Below are 25,434 nucleotides of genomic sequence, written 5' to 3'. Positions count from 1 at the left end.
TCGTTTTTCACGAAATTTTGCATCAATTTTCTGAACGAGTTCATCAGTGACCACTGATGGCCTACTACTCCCCTCTTCGTCATAAATGTTTGTTCGTCCACTTTTAAATGAACGAACGCATTCACAAACTACTCCTTTATTCATCATACTTGGTCCATACACAGTACAAAGTTCTCGATAAATAGCTGCTGCCAAATATTGTTTTACCGTATAAGAAAACGTATAACAGCTCGTACTTGGCGAGGTTTTCTATTGCAGCATAGATTTCGAGACGCTACAAAATTGGAATAGTGATCAGACAACCTTCACTCTACCACGGCTGGATGGAGACTGATCCACCGCGCACGTCTGTGCAAAGATGGTAGCGCTGTCCCACTACTTCACGCACAGTGACCAATCGGAAGTTATTTTCCGAACGCCCCTCGTAAATGAGCACATTGGGCACGTTGCGAGAAAGTGTCCTAAAATAAAAAAAAGAACCGAAAAAATAAATTTATATTCCCAATATACAGTGAACAATACAGATTTATTTTATTTTATTTTTATTTTTATTTATTTCAATGTTATCGATTTCCAGACCGAGTCAGCATGACAATAGCGCGATGGAAAGTCTTTCCAAAGCAGAGTTAAAGGAGGAATTTGTCCCGAACTAAAACTTCCATGTCATTGTTGTTATTAACTACAAAGGGTGTTCAAAAAGTTTTGCTCAGTGGTCTCTATTTTTTTTTAATTTGTTGCAGGAGGAGAATGATTTTTTTTTTTTTTTTTTGTGAACATACTTGAAACATTTAGCTATACACTGAGCCTACGCAATGTAGCCTCCATCAGCTGTGACGCATCTGGTCCAACGTTCTTTCCATGATGTAAATGCACTGTGGTAAAATTCTGGGGATTGACTTTTACACCATCGCTTGACACAGGAAATAAGGTCTTTCTCACTATCAAATGTTTTCTCGCGCAGATGGGCCTTCAGACGTGTTTTGCTCTCAGGTTCGGACAAAAACAACCATGTTTCATCCTGGGTAATAACGACGTCAAAACACTTTCCACTCTTCAGTAAAGGTCGTTATGAAACCCTCGCAGGCATCCTTCCCCATCTTTTTCATTTCTATTGTCAATAATCTAGGCACACAACGTGCACAGATTTTTCTGTACCCTAGTGACTGTACCACTGATACCACACTAACCAATGACAAACCAGTCATTTCAGCAAGCTGTCATGTCGTCACACATCTGTCATTTTGGATGATTTGATTAATGGTCTCCTTATTCACATCACTTACTACCGTCAATGGTCTACCGCATTGTGGATTGTCCAGTAGAGAGAAATCACCTTCTTTAAATCTCTGCAACCACCGCTGGATACTACTGAAACAGGGTGCAACTTCCTGTGAATCGATGTGGCAGAGTCATCGCCGGTCTTGAAGAGGAACTCCATCACCGACTGTTGTCGCAACCTGACATCTACTTCACGGTCCATTATGGCTCACCTGTAAATAAAACAAAATACTTTTATATACAAACTTATAGCTAAATGTTCCAAGTATGTTCACAAAAAAAATCATTCTCCTCCTGCAGCAAATAAAAAAATTAGAGACCACTGTGCAAAACGTTTTGAACTCCCTTTGTATTAGTATTAAAAGGACGAAAGTCATGGTGGGAAACAGCCAGGCCCGTGCTGGCCCACCGGGACACGTGTCCCGGTGCGCCCTCCGAAATATCACAGTATAAATAAAGGTACAAGTTTTTAGTAATAAATTCTTACAGTTTTATTGGTAAAGAACCCGTGAAAGGTGCAGGGCGCCCTTTACATTAGGCGCCCTTCCGAGACCACATCAAAGATTAACGATGCTATTTACTCTTCTGTATAGCACAGTTCCGTACAATAAATACACACAGTTACTGTTGGCGAAGAACCCGTGAAAGGTACAGTGCGCCCTTTACATAAGGCGCCCTACGAAACATCACATTATAGATAAGTGGTTTTAGTTATCCTGTATAACAGCTTTGTTTAATAAATTGAAATACTGACTGGTAGTACAGAACCTGTGAAAATACAAGGCGCCCTTTACATAAGATGCCCTGCGAAATATGACATTTTTTTAACATTTTATTCTTCTGTATTTCAGTTTTGTATTATAAATTCATACAGTTGCTATTGGCAGAGAACAGGTAAAGAGTATAATCTAACTAAATCACTCACTCTATGGCCTATGGAACCCGGAGGTTCAATACCGCGTTCACAAAAGCTCTCCATTGACTTCTATCCTTAGCTAACTGCATCCAGTTTCTACTTTGTATTCCAATTTCTGCGAGATCCATCTTAATATTGTCCTCCCATCTGCGCCTAGATTTTCCGATTGGTCTTCCAGTCAAGACTTAGAAAGCGTTTCTACTTTCTTCCATTCTAGCTACATGACCTGCTCATCTAAGCCTCCCAGACTTGACGACCCTAACAATGTTGGGTAAACGTATAAATTATGTAGTTCCTCGTTATGAAGTTTCCGCCATTCCCCATTTCCGTTCCTCTTGGGTCAGAATATTCGTCTCAGGATCTTGTTCTCAAATACTTAACCTAAAGTATATAGCTATAAAACGAAACAATGTGATACATCAAGAATAGTTCAGATAGTAAAACGTGCGATGCATTTATATAATACTACACTGACACTAGTCTCTAATTTACGATTTTTACGGCATCGAAGCTTTCACAGTCTTAATATGCATCCATATATCTGAGCATATTGATTGTTTCTGTGTGTTTTAAAGCAGTGTTCGGATAATCAGTACCTGTTGTATTTCTGAAATAAAGCTGTACCGGTATTAATTTCCGTAAAATGTGGTCTTCTTGTCACCACGGCACGGCGCGTCCTCAGGTTGTGGATCGAGAAGAAGGCCTCTGGGATATAGAGATTAGCTGTGAATATACTGAGTAAGCAGTTGCGGACAGACAAGGGGTGATAATCCAGCTGGAGAATTTGGTGTGAGGCTAACAACCTCATCCATTTTTTTTAAAAAAAAAGGATTTTTCAGATAAGTTCGCAGAATCCTCGGATCAGAACTTGGCACGAACTCCGCAAAGTAAAATCGACATGAGATTTGGAACATAAAATATAACAAGTCTCTATAGGAAAGGCGCGGTAAAATTTGTAAAAAAAATGAGTTTAGAAATAGAGGTTGGACCTAGTGGGATATCAGGAAGTTAGATGAGAAGGAAATGGAGAAGTCAAGCCGGGAAATTTTACGTTCTTTTACGGGGAACAAATTAAAAATTACCAACTAGAAACACGGCTTTCCGTTCACAAACGAATACGTAATATCAGCAATTACATAGGTTGAATTTGTTAATGATAGATTTTCTTTTACTTCTCTTAAGGGTCGGTGGTGTAATATTATTGTTTTAAATATACAGCGGGGGACACTTCTAAATGGTACAGCCATATGGAGATTTACGGCTAAGGTGTACCATTTAGAAGTGTCCCCGGCTGTACATGCCCCAACAGAAAATAAGGATGGCGATTAAAAAAAGACAGTTGTTATGGAAAAATAGAACGGGTCTTTGATCATCTTCTGCAATACCCTATGAAAATTCTGTTAGGCGGTTTCAATGCGAAGGTAGGACCAGAGGGTATTTTCAAACCGATTATATTGAATAAACGTTTGCATAAGGAAGGTTGTGACAACGGCGCTAGACTCGTGAACTGTGCAATATCCAGAAATCTTATCGTGAAGATTACAAAATTCCAACATCGCGAGATTCATAAATATACTTGGACCTCATCAGATGAAAAACTCATTTTCAAACTGATCATGTTTTATTAGACAGAAAAGAACAGCCTAGCACAACTGATGTTTGGTCGTCCAGAGGAGTTGAGTTGATTGTGATAGTAAGAGAGAGACTATCGTGGAATAAAGGAAATATTCAATATCTGAAAGCGGAGCGGTATTTAAAAAAAAAATAGAGGAGAGTCATGTGAGAGGGGAGCCAGACTGAAGTGTCGAATAGATTCTCGGTTTTAGAAGGTTCGGAGTGCACTAGTGTTCAAGATACTTGGTTGAAATTAGAGATAACATTAAAATTTCAGCAAAAGAAATATTGGAGCACGCAGAAATCCGCAGGAACAAACCATAGTTCAACCAGGAATGTTCTAAAGTAGCAGACAAGAAAAAAAAAGAAGAAACTGCTTTGGCTACAAAATCCGAAGGAAATAACTGCATAAAATTTCATTGTCATGTGACAGAAAACTTCTAAAACTTTTAGAACAAAGAAACGCGACTTTTGAAAGTTAAAATTAATCAACTTGAAGATAATAGCAAAAACAAAAATATTCGGGACATGTATAAATGCATCAACAAATTTATGAAGAGCTATCAACTTCGTCCTTATATATTAAAGAAACCTAAAGGAACAGTTCTAATTGATACAGATAGCATCTTAAATAGATGGAAAGATTTCTTTCACGATTTGCTTAAGACATAGCCAAAAAGTAATGCACGTGGAGAAAGTGAAATGCATGCAGCATAACCGTATATTCCAGAACCTAACCAGACAGAAATATAAATCGCTATTAAAATATATATATATATATATATATATATATATATATATATATATATATATCCGGGTGTAGACAAAATTATGGTTGACTTAATTTTAGCTGGAGGGGAATTATTGTAGAGCAAGATACACAAACTCATTCTCATTATCTGGAACAAGGAGGAATTACCACAAGAGTGAAGAGAATCAATCATTGTTTCAGCTCAGAAGAAAAGCAACAAAACAGATTTAATAATTATCAAGGCATTTCTCTTCTGTCAACATCCAATAAATCCTCTTAAACATTGTATTAGGAAGATTGACTCCATACACAGATGAAATTATTGGAGATTATCAGAACGGATTTAAGTAAAATCGATCAACTATCGACCATATATTTGCCATTCGACTAATACTTGAAAAGAAATGAGAGAATACAACATCCTGGCACATCAATTATTGACTTTAGACTCTGGTAGGAGGGAAACATTGTAAAACACGCTTAGAATTTGCAATACCGAAAAGGGTAGATTAATTAAGATATGTTTAAATGAATCCCGAAGTAAGGTTCGAGTAGAGAAATTCTTGTTCACGAGCTTTCACGTTGAGGATGACCTGAAACAAGGAGATGCGCTTTCGTCATAATTATTTAACTTTGTTCTGGAGAACACATTAAGGAAAATCAAAGACAGCAATCAAGTACTAGAGCTGAATTGTATTTGCCAGGTTATGGCGTATGCTGCTGATGTAAATTTAATAGGGAATGATATTTGGTCTAGGAATTAATTCGTGCGGGTGGACAAGAGATGGCGCAACGAACGGAGCGTCCCACAGTTCCGTGTATCCGCACATGTGTTGCAAACCCCTGTCATCGCGTATCGTTCGTAGTATAGGGCAGTGGATTAAAGCGTCAATAACACCAGTTTGTAGTTAAGTGAACATGGCGCAATTTGTGCCTGATAAAGTGTTTTTGCGGGGTGTCCTGCTGCATTACTTTAACATGCAGAAAAGTGCGACTGAAATTCATCGTATTTTGGTGGAAGTGTATGGTGACCATGCTCTAGCTGAGCGAACGTGTCAGAAGTGGTTTGCACGGTTTAGAAGTGGTGATTTCGGCTTGGCAGACCAAGAGCGAGCTGGACAGCCAAAAAAATTTCAAGACGAAGAATTGACAGCATTGCTCGAGCAGGATTCGTGTCAAACGCAGGAACAACTTGCAGCAGCATTAGGCGTTGATCAAACAACAGTCTCCAAACGCTTGAAAGCCATGGGAATGATTCAAAAGATGTCACATTGGGTTCCACATGAATTGAAAGACAGAGACGTTGAAAGACGAAAAACCATTTGCGAATTGCTGCTTCAACGACAGAGCAGAAAGGGGTTTCTGCATCGAATTATTACGGGTGATGAGAAGTGGATCCATTACGAGAACCCTAAACGAAAAAAGGCCTGGGTGAAACCAGGTGAACCAGGTCCATCACAACCAAAACGAGATATTCACTGTGCAAAGGTTATGCTGTGCATATGGTGGGATATGAAAGGTGTGGTGTACTATGAGCTGCTGCAACCGGGTGAAACTATGAATGGAGAACGTTATCGACGACAATTAATGCGTTTGAAGCAAGCTCTGGCCAGAACACGACCAGAATGGGAGAACAGACATGATAAACTTATTGTTCAACATGATAACGCTCGCCCACATGTCGCAAAACCGGTCAAAACCTATTTAGAAAATGTTGGATGGGAAGTTTTACCCCACCCGCCGTATTCACCAGACGTTGCTCCTTCGGACTACTACTTGTTCGATTGCATGAACAACGATTTGATTGGACAGCGGTTTACTTCTTCAGAAGATATCGAAACATGGGTCTCTGACTGGATCGCTTCCAAGGATGAGGACTTCTTTCGCCACGGAATCCGTACATTGCCTGATAGATTGGCGAAAGTGGTGGCTAGCGATGGACAATATTTTTCTTAAGGTATTTATGTATTTTGTGTTTGTACTACAGCTTCAATGTGTGCGTACCAACCGCACGAATTAATTCCTAGACCAAATAGAACAATAGAAAGGGATGCAGAAATCTTAATTAACGCTTGCAGGGATATAGGCTTAAAAGTAAATGCAGAGAAAACTAAATAAATGGACGTTTGTCGGGATCGTAATACTGTATTTTATGGATGCGTTAAAATACCAAATAATATTTTCTTTCGACAAAGTGGATACTTTCAAATATCTAGGATCATTATTAACACACCAAAACCATAATCACTAAAAAAATTGATGCCAACTGAAAGGGATCTCGTGCTATTATTCAGTTGAAAATCTTTTGTTGTCGCTAATTCTGTTGAGGAATTTATAGCTCAAAATATAAAACGATAATCATGATCATGTCTGTTGTGCTGCATGGTTGCGAAACACGGTCACTGACTCTGAGGGAAAATCGCAGACTGAAAGTATTTGAAAACAAGATTCTTAAACCAATATTCGAACTCCAAAAGGAACGGGAATGGGGAAAGGCGGAAACTTCATAACAAGGAACTGCATAATTTTATACCGTTTACCAAACATTGTTAGGGTCATCAAGTCTAGGAGGCTCAAATGGTCAGATTATGTATCCAGAATGGAAGAAATTAGAAACGCTTTCGAAGTTGTAACTGGAAATCCAAATAGGAAAATGACCGTTAGGAGACGAGGCGCAGATGGGAGGACAATATTAAAATGGTTCTCGCAGAGATTGAAATATAAAGTAGAAACTGTGTCCAGTAGGCTAAGGACACAGTTGTCCCGTTCCGTATGGGCGCCCTTTTAGTAGACTTGTCCACCGCCCTCATTAGTATCCCAGAACGGCCCTGGAAACAGCAGTTACTCACAGCGTGCCCAGGACACTGTTGATGACGAAAACGGGTCTAAAAAGCGCGACAAATAATTTTCAAATAGATGGAGTTCCCGTAACGAGTTCTATACAACAGTTCATTGAACGATCATTCGTTTATTTATATAGCATGAAATAAAGGTTTAATGAAAACTAAGTAATAAATAATGTAGATAAATTTTCCTAGTTGTAACTTCTATGTATTTTCTTAGTATCCAGTATTTCCAAATTTGTTTCAAGTAACTACTAATACTCACAGAATAAATACTTATGATGATCATGCAATCATACATCGAAGTTGTGAGTAATAAATAAATGGATAATAAACAATTTATTGTTACTTTTACCTGTAATAATGAATTTTCTTGACATTTGGTACAGGGTGGAAAAATGTAGTAAGTCCTGCCGCATGCCATGTGGATCCAGCAGTTAATTCTGATTTTTCTAATAAAACGACACCTCTCTGGCCCTAAAAAAACAAATTCATTCTGATATATATCTTAACCTTAGTCACTGTATTATGAAGAATAAAATAAATATTTTATATTTATTGAGCTGTATGGGAATCAAAATAGTTCTAGTGACTGATATTTCAATTTTTTCTAAAACATTTATTTGTGCAAATTGCAACACTACGAAAGAAAGAAAGAAAGTGAAATGAAATTTGAACCAAAGTTATATTTCAGAACCATAAAACACTTCTGTGACAAATCAATATCGCGATAAGCCTAAACGCACTGCAATCAGAGACTATGACGCAAACATTTGACATGTTTAGAGGAATCGTCAGCTACTCTTAAACACACCTTACATCAACACTATCTGCCGGTCGACTATTGCAAACGAGGTGCCAACCAACCCTAATTCACCTTGATCGTTGGGCGTTATGTTACCAGGCCAGGGAAGCAGAGATTTTGAGCACGGCTTACACATTCAAGGATACATGTAGACGGACATGATCGTGCTGAAATTGGCCTAGAGAAAAGTGTGACCTCGCTTTTTAGAACATCCCTGATATAGCTGTCATTTGCTGAAGATTGGTATCAATGCATAGCAGTCGATATCCCGCGTTGTACCTGGCATTCAACCACTATATATATTAAAGAGAATAAAATGGAACTATATTAATAAGAAATATTGTGTTTAACTTACTAGTTTTGCCAAATGATATGCAATACTGCAACCTACAATTCCACCTCCAATGATGACTGTTTCAGCTTCGGTACATAATTTCTTTTTCGCAGATTTTGTGCCCTCTGCTGATACTCCACTGCAAATACAAAACATAGTCTACACTAGTAAATTATGAACACAAAATTTCAAACAAATTAATTACTGGATTGTAGATATTAATAACGGTATTAAACAGTTCAGGAGATCGAAATAAAATTATTTTACTTATTCGGTGTCCCTGTAAGATATTTGTTCATACAACAAAAATGATTCTAATAGTGTTTAAAATATGTTGCAAGTGAGTATTTAAATTACTTAAATTTTTCTATGCGAGTCTTCTATGTAATTTCTTATCACAACTAACATTCAATTTCATATTTTATTACGCTGTAATATATGATATCACTTTATCATACTGCGTTACGTTCATGGAAACAACAGAATGCAACTAAGCTTATTAATACAAAAGTTTGCTTTACTGTTGTGGCTATGCTTGCATAAAAACTAATATTTTCTATCCAATCACCCGGAGGATATACTACTAAATGCGTCTAATGCTTCGGCCGGCCAAACCTATAGGACCAACGACTTTACTCTTTGGTTTCACAAATACTGTATGGCTAGGAACGTCGGTGAATGCACCCAACGATTAATAACGTTGAAGTCAAAATACAGTAGTTTATAATGATTTTCACTCACTAACTACTTTAGCTCCAACACGAAGATTCTCACTCAGCCAGCCCAGACAGAGTACTACATGATTCAAGCAAAATCTCGGCTGGCTCAGACACTTGGGGGCTTGCGTGAAGGTAGCCTCCAAACTTCCAACACTCATATCTCTGTAATTATGTGTGTTCAAAGGCTTCAATTTATTTGGTCATTTGTCCAGAGTTTGTACTGATTGGCTCAAGTAGAATATCGACTGACCTAAACTTTAAAAAAACACAGGCGTCACACTGTTTCTTAACAAAATATTGCTAGATAAGTCCATTAACATAGCCCTCCAATAATAGCGTCGAAATAAACGAATAGCAGTGTATAATTGATTCTAAACAGTAAGTATATTAGTCCAGGGGTAAAAGTAATGGGGAAAGCAGGAGGACGTCGTTCCTCCACTTCCAGAAAATATCTATGACGTCCCTCCTGTTCCTAAAAATGTACAATCGGTAAAGATAGGCACGGAGGACGACGTGACGTCATGCGTCCCCCTACCTTTTTTGATCCACTTTTACCCCTGCATTAGCCCTAACGGTGGAAGATGCTAACCCAGATAGCTTATACAGTGCACTTCCTGGCAGAGGATTATATGGGTGCATAATGACTCAATAGTAGAGCACTTAACTACCTGTGGCGTGGGAGACCCGGGTTCGATTCCCAGCGGGAGCTCATGTGGTTCGGATTCTACGTTAATCAGTAGGTCCACGTCTCATATAGCCTCGCTGCTGAACGGGACGTTAAACTCAAAATCAACTCAACACTTAACTACCATGCGAGAGTTCTACGGTTAGATTAACGTTCACGTAAAGCTAGTGGTGGACAATATCGTGTCAGTATGTATTGTCGTTTTTTTCCTCCCGCATTCTAATTCAATTAATTATATCATAATTTTTTACTTTCTTTAGCCATCCGTTCCCTTTATCCTAAAGGGCATAACCGTACAAAATTAAATTTCATTTTGAAGACTTAGATTTACAGGGCAGGTACTAGCTTTCCCAAGCAGAATCTTGGCTTTCCTAGATATGAAGGAGCAACAGCGCCATTGTTTCGATTTACGAATATGGTTAGAAATGTTCGTGGATATAGGCCTCCAATAATAGCATCAAAGTCAGCATATAGTAGACTATAATTACTTTTACTAAGTAAGTTAGCCCAAATGCATAAAGATGTTAGCCCATGCCAGCCCGTGCAGACTATACTGGAATTAAACAAAATCTTTAAAGTTTACGTCCCACATTTTTGTCGTGTAGGCTAAAAGGGTCGGTGATGATGAGAATAAATGAAAGATACAAATAAGAATAAATGAAAGAGACAAAAGTGTAAAAATACAGACTACACCTAACCTCCACTAATCCATGTTCACTAATTTAAGATAATCTACGAAAATGCAAGAAAGCAATTATTAATAGCAAATATGTACTTTGTACATACTGAAGTGTATTTTGAAAGAAAAAATCTCATACTAGCCGAGATTTGAACCGGGTTATTTCACTCAACAAGCCGACACCTTACCGACTTATCCACGCCAGAGCTTGGAAACTGCGTTTTCGAAGCTTTATTTATACCGAGTGTGTTACGTAACAACGCTATGAGATGTCATTTGCGCGTGGATTATGGTGCGACCACCTCCTTCAAGAACTAGGACTCGTTTCGTTGATTTATGAAATCATTTTTTTAATCCTCATTACTCCGAAGTATATGTTGGTGCAACAGTAAGTAAGTTCTTAAGATTGTGGATTAGTTATTTCTTGATCTTGATTTATAAATCAAACGCTTTTTATTAAATCAGGAGAGGCTGAACCACAGACGCCCAAAGGCCGAAAAATAAAATTCAAACTTCAAATGGAACCGGGGGTAACTCGTTAGCAGTTGCTAATTTAACACGCCTGTTTATGGTCTGTGTAGCTAAGTGGACAGCATATGAGACTCTCATTGTAAAGGTTTTTGGTTCGATTCCCAACCTGGATTTACAGTTTTTCTTAGAAAAGGAATCAAGCATTGTACATGATGTTCGCGATTGCTATTGAAAGAGATTTATCCTATAAAGGGAGAAAAGCCCGAGACAGAGGGAGGGATTAGGGGGCAAAGACGCAGACTGTTCATCCTTAAGCCTTAAATTTAATTTATTTCCATGTCTTCCGCTTTTTGTTCTTTCCCTCTTTCCCTTCTTGTTTAGCTCTTTCCATGCTTTCTCTGTCTGAATGATGCCTATTATTATTTTCTTTTTCTTTGCATTAATCCCTATATCTTAGAACTTAACATGAGTGGAATTTTTGACTATTTATTTCGTGTTTCTCTAAGTGATGCTAATCTTTACTGCTCCAAATTGAGGAAAATCCTGGCATGGCGTGCGTACTTCTGCCCCCACCACCACCACCACCACCACGCAATTCTTCGAAAACAATTTCAATCGTTTGTACTTCGTTTGCTCCCATTTGCTCAGCACTAGCTCGGTTTGCTCCCTTACCGTTCCCGAGAAAATGGAACATTAAAGTGGGGGGGGGGGGCAGAACAACGTCGTCCCAGCCCCCCACCCAACGAAAAATAATCGCTGAGGGGAACGGATGGTGGCATTCGTTTGTATTTCGTTTGCTCCCATTTGCTCCGCAGTTTCTACGTTTGCTCCCCTACCGTTCCCCAAAAAATAGAAATTTAAAGTGGGGGAAGAACAACATGGTCCCAGTCCCCCCACCCAATAACAGAGAGGAACGGATGGTGACATTCGTTTGCACTTCGTTTGCTCCCATTTGTTCCGCAGTTTCTACGTTTGCTCCCCTACCGTTCCTGAGAAAATAGAAATTTAAACTGAGGGACCAGAAAAAGGTGGTCCCAGACCCTCGAATTAAAAACGCTCACAGACAGGAACAGGTGGTCGCATTCGTTTGTACTTCGTTTGCTCCCATTTGCTCCGCAGTAACTCCGTTTGCTACCTTACCATTCCCGAGAAAATGGAACATTAAAGTGGGGGGCAGAACAACGTCGTCCCAGCCCCCACCCAACGAAAAATAATCGCTGAGGGGAACGGATGGTGGCATTCGTTTCTACTTCGTTTGCCCCCATTTGCTCCGCAGTTTCTTCGTTTGTTCCCCTACCGTTCCCGAAAAATATAAATTTAAACTGAGGGGCCAGAACAACATGCTCCCAGCCCCCCACCCAATAGCAGAGGAACGAATGGTGACATTCGTTTGTATTTCGTTTGCTCCCATTTGCTCCGCAGTTTCTTCGTTTGCTCCCATTTGCTCCGCAGTAGCTCCGTTTGTTCCCTTCCCGTTGCCGAGAAAATGGAACATTATAGTGGGGGGACAGAACAACGTCGTCCCAGGCCCCTACCCAACTAAAAATAATCGCTGAGGGGAACAGATGGTGGCATTCGCTTGTACTTTGTTTGCTCATACACAGCTCATGCAATCATACACAGCACACCTTATCTTCAAAGAAAAGTTTTTGATAATAAAGTGAAATCAAATTTTGGCAATGGAATATGATGTGGTAAGACTTTTAAGAATGTACTTACTAACTTGCTGATGTTTAAGAATAAAAAATACAAAAAGTACGTTACATCTTAGAGTTTGGTAATCAATTTTATGTGGAAATGCTTGACCATAATTGTTTAATATGATTGAATGATTGTAGTCTAGTTCGTAGTTAGAATTCATAATCAGCCACAGAAGTAATTGCACTCATAACTGCTATAATTAATTCCATTGCGTCGGGTCCAGTACTTTTGCTGGTACCGTAAACGTCTGAATAGATGTAACTCAATTTACACGTTATCATTTCAACTCACCGACGACAGTAGGTAAGTCTATAAAGCACTGCAACAGGCTTTTGCCGTGCAAATCATGCACGAAAATAACCTCTATTTTAAGGTTTATCTCTGTTGTTTGGAAAGTGTTTTCCAATGAATACCACATATCAAAGAAATTATAACACGTTGTGTGTGTATAACTTATTATTTCACTACATACTGCATATAAGAAGCACGAAAAATAAGACATACTTGAGTTAGAGATTGACTAAAATAAACTGAAAATCTCAAATCTGAAACAATTGAAGACTGGCTATAAGTTTGTAAATCTTTGCCTCCATTCACGGCCTACTCTAATTACTCGTCATTCCAACATATTTTTCCTTCTCCACAGGAGATCTTGCCCATCACATTGAGTATGGTTTGAAATTGAAATTGAAGTATGTGAAAAAGTTCGATGTTGCGGAAATTCGAATGTCGATGTTCTGCTTGAAAATCCAATACAGCAATCACATACCTACGTTAATCAGTGCCCTGAGGTTGCATAAAAATTGTTAGCTAGTTAAAATCCTTTCATGTAATAATTTTCGACGAACTATTGAGGGCCCCATGAAGAGACGATCATTAGATGATTTAAATTTCTTCATTTTTTTTTATTGTTTATGTTATTTTTTAGTTCCTCGTTTTTCAACTTTTCAATATTCAACAGCTTGTTGCCTACTTTGTTCTGCCTACATTTTTCAGCTGAATAACTACTTCGGTCAGAACATAAAATACAAGCAAGTATATGAATGGCGAAAAAAGCCTTTAAGAGGAAGAAAATACTATTTTCTGGGACCTTGAATAAAGAGTTGAGAAAAAGACTCATAAAATGCTTCGTGTGGAATATTGTACTATACGGGTCAGAAACATGAACATTACGCAAAAATGATGATAATCCATTGGAAAGTTTTGAAATGATGTGAAGAAAAATTGAGAGAATTAGCTAGATCGAGCGGAAAACGAATGAGAGTGTTAGAAATGGTGGGGGGAAAGCATAATTTTAAACAGGGTGCGAATTGGCGGGGGGGATGCCAGGGATTTCCCCCCCTGACAAAAATCTTTCCCACCCTGGAGAAGAAAAATTTTATCCCTGGCAGGGATAACTTTTTCCCCCTCTGGAGTATTTTTAAGTGGACATAAAGATAAGTAGGTCTACTTTGCGTAGCTAACCTAAATATTACTTGAGTGAAAATTTATGAAAGATCTCACATCTCAACTGTTTTGTACTTGTTAGTGTATATATATATATATATATATATATATATATATATATATATATATATATATATATATATATATATATATATAAAATATGGGGGGAGGAGTGGGTGCGCATATGGGTGAAATTCATCCCCCCCTGGGAAAATTTTTCAATTCGCACACTGATTTTAAACATTATTAAGAAGAGAAAGAGAAACTGGTTGGGACATTAGCTAAGAAGAAACTGTATTATGAGGGACGTGCTAGCGGGTACGGTGGCAAGAAAGAGAAGAAGGGGGCGAAGGAGACTAAAATTAATGGACGATATAAAAAAAAAAATCATACGTGAAGACGAAGAGGTTAGCGCAGAAGACCGTGGAACATGGAAGCTTCTCAGCTGCAGCAAATGACCTGCCAATAATAGCAGAATACCTATAATTATGATGATGATAGGTAACTGTTATTGCTTTATTATTAATAACGATCCCTCCAATCCGCATCATTTCACAAATCCAACCTGTTTCAGATATCGTGCAATAAAAAAGAGTGACTCGTTCCAAACATTGCAAGAGATATAACTCCCAATCCCATATTCAGTATAAACAAAACCCAGTGTGCAACAAAGAACCACTTTACACCAGGGGCGGATCCAGGGGGGAGATCGGGTCAATTTCTTCCCCCCAGAAGAGGAAACTTTCTTATTTTATATATATATATATATATATATATATATATATATATATATATATATATATATATATATATATATATATATATATATATATATATAACCCATCCCAAAGTTTGGAGCCCTTAAAAGTAGCAGTATGACAACCCACCGCTTCCCCAGAAGTCGGTTCTGGATCCGCCTGTGCTTTACACAAAGGAGATTTGAAACCAGGAGGCTGAAAACGTTTCTTTCAATAACACTTTATCTATACCTTTATTTTAAAATTTTATTAGGAAACAACTGTGACTGTAAAATGGTATAGTTTAAAAGAGATTATAAAGTATCTTCATTATTCTAATATTATCCTCTCGAGCACGAGAGGCCAAGGCTTTGATTCTCGGTAGGAGCTCATGTAGTTTGGATCCGACGTTGAGTTGTGGGACCATGTCTCACACAGGCTCCTTCCTGAAAGGAATGCTAAACTCTAATTAGCCAATTATTATCCTTTAAGCAATGATGATGCTAGAGGGGCTAAAGGGGACAAGCATCTCCTGGTGGCAACTCCCGTCCTCCCCCTTGACTAAACTTCAGACGTGTTCTATTCTAGTGTAGTTCAAGTAATTTAAAGACACCATTTTCTGTATACTAAAAAGTTGCCTCCCCCCCCAAAAAAAAAAAAACCTCTCCCGCACCGCTTGCCTCCCTAAAGCAATTGAAGTTATTGTCATCATCTTTGAGTCCTAACATAAAATAATTTCGCAATATTTCCTTAACAAATAGAATAGTTAATTTGTTTCCTGTTATATAATTTGAAATGGCAGAATCACGACTCTGAGTTTCACCCTCTGCTTGAAAATAAATACTGTCAACAATCTATGGAAGTAAAAGGCCAGAGGAAGCTGTTGACTACATAAGTTTCTGAAATCTGAAACAGCCATGTCCGTTTGATTGAGGTATGGAGTAGTAGTCGTTTTTTTTTGTAATCGGGACAGAGCGTACAAGTTACACAAAGGAGAGGGGACGAAATAGGTGAAATTGAATAAAACTGTTGTTGTAAGAGTACGTTTACTCATGAAATCAAAACGCATTTGTTTACATTGAGTTTGCAACACACAACTCGAAGTTACATTTCTTGTAAGGTATAAATGTATTTTTCGCACAAGTCACATTTTCTTTTACAGCACAGTATCTCAAACAGGTTGAATCTGTGAAATGATAGAGATTGGAGTGATCGGTATTAATAACTAGCAGAATGCCCGTTCTTCCCACGGGCAGAATAGACCCCTACGTTTCATTTTGGGTATAAAGAGCACCAAAACTGTCGCCAATTAATTTAGGGACCTCAAAAACTGTGAATTCGACACTAATATTGGTCATTTTCGATCATATATATATATATCCAGGCCCGTATTCACGGGGGAGCTAGGATGGGCCGCCCCCCTAAATTTTCACGGTAGGCTTGCAAATGAACTATAATATAGTTGGGTTGGCCCCCCCTAACTTCTACCGGTCCCCCCTTACATTTTTGGCCTATCTACCGGCTACCGGCCTATACATATTCCCTCTTCCCTCCTCTAAGTTGCACGTCAAAGTGAAATAATAAAAACTATCCTAGGCCTGAATCTCATCTATATTGAAAATTTGATCGAGATCGGTCGGGTGGTTTAAGTGTCATTAAGTCACAAACATAGTGACTTCATAAAGCAACAACAATTCCCAAAACAGTAAATTTAATAAAAAAATTAATTAAGTTATCTAACGATCGTCTCTTGATAGGGTCGAGAATTAGATGAAAGAATTAGCTAACAATTTTTGCGCAACCGCACTGCACTGATTAACTTAGGTAAGTGGTTATCGTATTAGCTTTTCAAGAAGGAGATCGGAATCTAATACAGCGGTACCGGACTTTTTAACATGTTTCAATTTCAATTTCAATCCGTACTTTATATGATAAGCACGATTTTAGCCTGTGGTAAAGGAAAGAGATGTTTGAATGACGGGAAATTGCAGTAGGACCATGAATAGAGGCAAAGATTTGTTTCCTTCAATTATTCCAGACTTGATATTTTTCAGTTTATTTCAACCATTTTAAGCCCATATTCGATCAGTGTTTTTTTCGTTTCTTCTCATAAGCAATATGTAGTGAAACAATAGGCCCTACATTATACATACAATAGTTTATAACGTATTTGGTACCTAGCACTCATTGAAAAAACACGCTTCAAACAATATAGATATACCTTAAAATGGAGATCACTTTTGTGCATGATTTTCACAGCAAAAGCCTGTTTCAGCGCTCCACTGGCTTATCCACTGTCATTGCCGGCTTCAAATGATACGTGTTAATTGGGTTGCATCTATCCAGGCGTTTTGCGATACCCTCAAAAATACTGGATCCGACCTAATGAAGTTACAGCAGTCAGAATGCAGTTGTTTCTGTGACTGGGTGTACAAAGGTATGATGACCAGAAATCTTGTCCTTCAACTAGCATTCGCCAACGGTTTCACTACCACAGAATTACTAGAAAAATAAATTCTTTGGATAGCGCTTACTAGAATTGTGTGAAAACTAAATATTTTATAACGAAGCTTTAAGTACGTTTACAATACTAAATATTTCCTTGAAAATTTCTTCAGAAAAGCCAGTTATCTCTGCAAAATGATTCCCAAAGTTGTTAGGTTAACGAAAGCTTATGGAGTAGCAAGCACAAGGAAGTGACGATATTCTGGCAGTTCAACAAGAGAAAACACTTCAAATGTGGAAGACTATATTGCAGTGTCAGAGTGTCATCTGCGTTGCACGCTATAAATGTATCATTTCAGGATTACTGGCAACAGTATTTTAATTGTCATTTTGCAGAGTCTACTAGGCAAAAAATTTCAACGATTGGGTTGGTTCACTCATAGTTCCGAGTCGAGAGATAATTTTCGTGACAGGACAGTGCTTTCCCAATACAAAGAGGTACTTTTTCCGAGAGAATAAATTATTTTCACGGCATCTTTCCACGACGAGACAGCTTCAAGTTGGGTCTTGTAGACAGCATTCTTTAGAAGATGGAATGTTATTTTTCCTCTTTTCTTTTCTTCCTTTTTTTAAGGTGACGATAGGAGCGAAGAAGTTTGGTGATCGTGAAAGATTCGAATCGATTGTGAAATTACATTTCATGGCCTGTACAATGATTTTCGAATATTTGTCCGCAGTGGCGGATCTAGAAGGTAAAAACTAGGGAGGAGCCAGAACCCAGACTGCGATAAGCATAACATGAGATTACAATAAACTTTCAAAAATATATAAATAATACCTTAAATTATTTTATACACTCAAAAACGTGGGCCACCCGGCCGAACTATACCCGTCACTGTCCGATTGTCTCATGTAAATGTGTTCGTTCGCCTAGAAGCCATATCATTCAACATGTCCGCACCAACTTCTATGGCTTTTGTAGGATTTTCTATGGGGAGTCATTTTTCTTCAAAAATTAAGGAAAGTTTACAGAAGGATGAAATGTCACTATCAAACATTTTCAATTTTTTCAACTTTAAATTATCTTTTAAATGAAGTGACATATTAAAAAAGAAAACAGATAAATATTTTTAAAAAGAAACATTATTGTTCTTTTTTAATGTATTTATTACTTACCAGTTTGAACTGGATCAACAAAATGATATTAATGAAGTATTTGAAAGATTAAAATGTCAAGTATGTATTGTTAAGAAATAACAAGTGTAGATTTAATTATAAGGTAAGTGGCAAATACTTATTTCAATAGAGTATTTATCTAGTTCAATCCGGCTCGACGACAGGAAATGAGACAGCCTGGAAACTGGTGAAAACCAGAAATTTTCAGTAATATTATCTAGCTATACACTTGAACTTTCTCAAGTATTGGATATGAAAGACTAAATAAATGATAATGGAAGTTCATTATCATTGTACGGATGCGATTAAATAAACGCAAATCTTATCTTAAGAAAACATCTACAGGTTATCGCTTCTTCAGAAAGTTTTGGTTGCTATCGAATTTTGATGTAAATTTATGCTTTGTGAATTCCATCTCGCCGAATTGTTAGTTTTAATGGACGTTATAGTACTATATACAGTCAGGTTTTAAATGTTGAACCTCCTCAATTCAATGAAAAGTTTTAAAATTAAGCTCATAAACACAAGGGCGTAGCCAAGGAGGATCTATGAGGTCCAGACCCCCCAAACTTAAGGAGAAACGAAAAAAAAAAAGGATCTTAAGAAAATTGAGTATCAGTTTCCACATTAACTTTTAATAGTGGCAAAAGTCGGATACCCCCTCCACCACAAAGGAAAGTTCCATCTACGGTTCTGCAGCTTAACATGGGATCTGAACCACATGAACTTCTACCGGGAATCGAACCCAGGTCTCCCGCGGTGTCAACTACGTTATCGAAAGTGGATTAAACATATACTCGGGCAGAACACACATACATATATAGACATCGAAAATTAGTGAACTTTTGACCCGATCACAAGGCGAATATCTCATAAATACTGTACTTATTTTCAAAAACACGTTAAACTTCATTACATATTTGTTAAGTGCAGCTTCCTAGAAACAAGATCATAGAGAATTCGTATTTGGTAGGGTTCGTAATCCCAAATTGATAGTAGGTATTCATATTATTGAATAACATATAGAAAACCGGACTTCCAATATCTGAATATCATGTAAGTTGTTGCTTAGCCTTGCATATAAGACAACATTTACACATTCCTCTTATGTTTTTTTTAGACTAATCTTTACAGAAAATTTGTTTTGCATGTCATGATATTTATGTATGAAATCGCATTATTAAATAACTGTGTGTCAAATTATGTGATCAAAATGTGGTTTCTGCCAATATTAAATTAATTTTCACTTTTTTTTCGCGTGCAAACACAAATATTTATAAACATAACACTTAGTAACACATTTTGTCTAATACGTAAAGAATAATATCTTCAATTTTCAATTATTTTGATTACTCCCTTCCAGAGATTGCACTCTTGTTGACATGAGGCTGTGAGGTCAGCTGAAAATGGGGTCTGAACTAAATCGCCAGGAATTAAACTAGGTTTTTTTCATATTAAAAGTTCCACAGATTTATTGTAACCGAAATATTGAAGGAACAAGGATTTTCGAAATTGTCTACTTCGTGTTTATTTATCAATGGAAGTTATTTGTATCTATACAAGCTAATGTGTTTAGTTGTTGGATTATTTCCTTAGGCATTTTGATGTATCATAGTTTAGGCAACTAGGATAACATGGTTTCAACTTAAAATTAGTACACTCGTTAATTTATTATTTTCTAACTAGTAAAGCCATTTAAAAGTTTAAATTTGACAAAATTTACCACGTAAATAGAAAAAAAAAGTTTGGTTCAATGAGGGGGAAAATATAAGCTGTCCTCCCATCTCCTAAGTTCCCCAATTATTTCTATATTCTAAACTCAATGATGGATAGCTGATAACTGATAATCAACCAGAGCCCACAGAGGCTAAGACCTTCTTGTATGGTCCATCAATTATTTAAATTTGTGGGGATGGTTGGGACGTCTAAAGAAAATTACGCCATTTTGCATTAAAAACGACTTATAATGAAACATTGTTTCCATACGTTTTGTGTATCGTGAAAGATCCTAAATTGGGGCTGAATTTAATAATTTTTACTTCCTTTGTTCATAGTCGACTTCAATCAAGGAATGAAGCTAATTAGAAAGCCTTATACCATATATTGCACCAAAATCTAATTTTTACAGAAATTCTCGTGGATTTTTTTCTCTTCACATTATGTATGTGTTGGTGTATAATATATATATATATATATATATATATATATATATATATATATATATATATATATATATATATATATATATATATATATATTACGAAGATTATTGTGAAGAAGATAGGAAGACAGACACGCAAATGGTAGAACCTTGCTTCAACAAAACTAAATATACATACTTAAGTTAATAGAAAGTATATACCGGTACCTAGGTACACAGTATTGACATAACATTGAATTTATAAACCTGTGGAATTGAAGGTTTCCATAAGTAATACTTTGCCTTGAAATAAAGATCGTGTTCGGTAAAAAAAAATGTATAATTCAATTATAACCATGGATAAAATAACAGGATATTTGAAATACATGCGGGGGACCAATTATTATTATTATTTTAACAAGACTACATACAGATCGAGGAGAGAAGCTACTGACTCTCAAATCAGTTTAAAATTAACAATAGATAAAAGAAGATTGTGCTTTTGTGCACTATTTTCCTTGATGTCTAAGTAAATAATGATAAAAATAATTCATAGATAATTTAGTGCATATTTGTTTCAACGTATTTTTGAGTAATCGAGCTTGTAGTAAAAACTTGACAGGAGCAGTTAACATTCAAATATAAACACAAATCTTTTAGATTTATTTATTTTTAGAACTTTATTCGATATTTCGAACGTAATACGCTTAATAGAAATATTCAATACCATAGGCCAACGAATCCAATATTGTCTCTATATTAACAGTATTCAGAAAGGGAAAGAAAATGATATTTGAATGAAACTTACCTAGATAAAAGACGCTTTATTGTTCGGGCAAATTTCCTTCTCTCTTTTGGTGTCTTGCAAGATAGAATTTGAAATCCGAAACGCTGCCACATCTTCCTCACTATTAAATAGAAATACAATATTATCAAACTTTTCTGTAGAATACTAAAAGAATCTATGTTTCAAGATTTTTATTCCTTCTTGTCTTTTGAGCTTGTTGTAATGATCCATACATAGGGCAAACATCTTCTGACAGAGTTCGGAGAAAATTTTACAAAACTAATTTCTCATTTTCAATTATGAGAAATTAGTTTTTACTAGTAACAGCAATAGGGTTCTCATGTGTACTAAGACGAATATGGAACACATGTTCCGAATTTGACAGGTTTATAATAAGTTATATTTGCAGTTGTGAAAGAATAACAAATATTAATCTTTATTTTAACTATTTTTTTAGCATTTGTATAGGAACATATTTCCTAACAGTTGCTAAAATGGCGGCCCTATATTAAATATCCAATTTACATAATTTATTACACATTTATTATTATTATTATTATTATTATTATTATTATTATTATTATTATTATTATTATTATTATTATTATTATTATTATTATTATTATTATTATTATTATTATTGTGGTACACTTTAAGTAAGTAAAGAGTTACAGCCTTCTCTTGTTCACTTCACTCAATTGAATTCGTGCTAGTAAGTAACATATATGTCTTCTCTGAATTAAAAATACCTCTGTGACCAAATTTCGTGCTTTTGTATGTAACGATCTGAAAGTTTTTAAGAAGTAGATTTCATTGCCGACAGGCTAACACTCGTGCTTCCTGTGCACAGGGTCTCGAGTTTGATCTCCAATGGGAGTACTTCGGATACAATTCCAAACAATGGTTCGGATTCCACTTTAAACACTGAGCTTTGTTTATTATAGTCTGGTTGCTGAAACAAAGCATTAAACTACAAGTAACCAATTTTCATAAATTCAATGTGACGAAAATCTTCTCCAATTGATAACCTAACCCTCTTAGTCCAGTGCCTAGCGCGTACGCCTTTGGTGCAGGGTTAAATTCTCGGTGGGAGAGTCTTGAAATTTGAACGCCTTATGATGTTCATACTCGACTTTAAACTGGAGGTCAACATTTTCTATAACTTCGTTGCTGAAAAAGGACGCTAAACTTCAATAAACAATTGATGGCCTGTCATGACATATCAGCAATTCGTGTCGCAAAGGTATGAAACCTTTTCACGCAGCACAACCCAGTTTTCACGACGCTTCCAAAACATTACCAGACGGGGTGGAGCCAACATTGAGCGAGCTGCGATATATATATATATATATATATATATATATATATATATATATATATATATATATATATATGATTGCGATTCACAAGGCAATATTTGGGTGATCATCTCTATATATGAAAGAAAATGTTCTGAATGACTGACTCATCAACGTCCAGGCCAATAGAAACTTCAAATTTTTGGGCAGTGCATAGGGTTTCTGACGTAACATCATTAAGGAAGAATTTTTGGAAATTTATCGAGGAAGGGGAGACTAGGGTATCAATTATTATATTTAAGTTTTCACATCTAGGAATCTCTGAAGGTTAGAGACGTGAAATTTAGTATATGAACTTCTAATTTAAAATAAACACATGTTTCAGCGTTTTAAGATGTTTGACATACAATGGAAGAAAAAAGGGATGGAGGATACTTCCCTAAGACGCTCGAATTTTGAGTTCAGACAAATTCTATATGAAAGACGCAGAAGGAAGAACTCAAAATATAGCTCACAGTAATAGGTGGAGGCATTTTCTAGTATTGTTTATAATGGAATTGAAAACTTCCTTTCCTTCCTCTTGCGTGACTTAACCATTTTGAGTTTTTGTGAAAGTGAATGCTTGTATTTTCTTTTTCTGTGTGTAAGAAAGACTCATGTACCAACATGCATTTACGTCTAGATGCTCCCCTTCCTTCGCGGATGAGTTTCCAAAAATTGGAAACAATGAAAGCATGCTCTCATGAACCCAAAAATAATTACAATGCATTAAATAGTTTTTCCATACGTACGATACGAGAGCTCCTCCGAGATTAAACGGTTAGCATGTGCGCCTTTGGCGTGAGAGACCCAAGTTCGATTCCCGGCGGAAGCTTGTGGTTAGAATTCCACGTTAATCAGTAGGTCCCGTCCCATATAGCGTCCCTGCTGAAAGGGACGTTAAACTCAAAATCAACTCAACATATGATACGACTACATTTTTTTAAATGAAATAGATTAGTGTTTCTTATTTTCAAATTATGGTTACGTTTCTCTCACTACCATTATGCATATTTAATAATTACAATAATTATGTGAATAGAAAGACAACCTAAATGTAAATAGATTAAACCTACCTGTTGTTTAATACTTGAGTCACACGCAGTGTTAACACATATATTGGAAGGTGGGATGGTTCAACACACGATATTCTCCTAAAACGAAGAATTAAAAAATATATATATATTAGTATGCCAACTGCTAGTTTCTGTTAATTCCAGTTATTCTGTCTTCTGGCATAGTGCCAAGATTAAAAGTGGAAAGAGACAAGTCAAATTCCATTAACTATTGTAAAGGAATACATAAGTACTGTATTGTATATATATTTTTTAAATGGCCACGTTCCTTTCTTTGGCCAATTTTCATTTAAAGTCAAAACATTAAAAATTTCGTATTACATATGTGAGAGTATGGCATTTAGTTGGGAGTAGGTTTCCTGAACAAGACTGTACTGTACATACAATATTCTACTCTACATTTATCACTTCTGCAAACACTGGATACATCGTTAACGTTTCATTATCGATGTAGTAGACAAAACCACTAAATTTTATGGACATATACGGAATTTGGCCCAGAAGTAGGTATACAGTACCATACTGATCAGCTCATTGCATTTTATATCATTTCTTATTGTTATCCATCAGGTAGACGTAGTTTCTTTATTATTTGTTCTTAATGTATTCTTACATCTTAAGCTTGGAAGGGACGAAGTAAATAAACCCATAAACTAGAATGTTATACTTGATCAATGCAGGGGTGCATACTTACTTTTGGACCAGCTTGTATATAGCTATGTCTTATTAATTTTAGTTTTACCTTCTATTACCTTCTTCCCTAGTCTAGTGGCTAGGTGCATGTCTTTCGTGCACGAGGTCCCGAATTCGATTCCCGCTGAAAGCGTCGAACGCATTATTCCACTTGATTCAGATTCCACTTGAAACTGTACGTCTCGTCGTATATAGCTTCGCTAATGACAAAGGACGTAAATAGAAATCAAAGAACAAATAAATTTACCTTTTGCCTTACAATAATGCTTAAAAAAGAGAGAGAGAGAGAAGAAAATGCCACGATTTTTTAAAACTTTGAATAACTCTCAGAATCAGTGAGACTCATGAAGGAAGTCACATGGTTAAATATTTAAATTTTCTCGTTACAAGCTGATTTCCTCAAGATCCGCCACTATTTAGAACAAATATAAGGGAAAGCACTAGGAAAATGAAATCCCCGTGTAAATGCTCTTTATTAAAACCTATGTTAGTCAATTCATTTCATACAGCATCGACTTTGAACAAGTGGAGTGCAGCTCTTGAGGGAGGCCATAATGTTAAAATAATAATAATAATAATAATAATAATAATAATAATAATAATAATAATAATAATAATAATAATAATGTTATCGTTACAAGTTAAGGAAAGAAATCTTTCCTACTGTACTAATTCTGGAATGTATCTTTTTGAAACTTTATGAACAGTGGTGGATCTAGCCCAGGGCCGGGAGAGCTAGGCCCCCGTTTTTGAATGACAACAATATTTAAGCTATTACTTATATATTTTTGAAAGTTTATT

General features: G+C 36.5%; 2 protein-coding genes across 2 annotated transcripts in view; one reads left to right on the top strand and one right to left on the bottom strand.

Moving 5' to 3' along the window:
* Positions 1–25,434, top strand: part of LOC145693218 (betaine--homocysteine S-methyltransferase 1-like) — a 64,669-nt gene that overhangs the window by 14,499 nt on the left and 24,736 nt on the right. The window lies entirely within an intron of this gene.
* LOC145693217 (dimethylglycine dehydrogenase, mitochondrial-like) overlaps positions 1–25,434 on the bottom strand; it is a 77,175-nt gene that overhangs the window by 51,105 nt on the left and 636 nt on the right. Inside the window, exons 2-5 of the mRNA XM_081769006.1 lie at positions 23,941–24,018; positions 21,549–21,648; positions 8,563–8,680; positions 7,758–7,879 (exon numbers count right to left, since the gene is read on the bottom strand). Coding sequence (XP_081625132.1) covers positions 7,758–7,879; positions 8,563–8,680; positions 21,549–21,640 — 332 coding nt within the window. The 5' untranslated portion in view covers positions 21,641–21,648; positions 23,941–24,018. The remainder of the gene's footprint in view (positions 1–7,757; positions 7,880–8,562; positions 8,681–21,548; positions 21,649–23,940; positions 24,019–25,434) is intronic.

The sequence above is a fragment of the Thermobia domestica genome, chromosome 8 (assembly GCF_964235325.1).
Source record: "Thermobia domestica chromosome 8, izTheDome1.hap1.1, whole genome shotgun sequence".
NCBI lineage: Eukaryota > Metazoa > Arthropoda > Insecta > Zygentoma > Lepismatidae > Thermobia > Thermobia domestica.
Note: the sequence above shows the minus strand (reverse complement) of the source record. Positions and strands in the feature narration are given on the sequence as shown.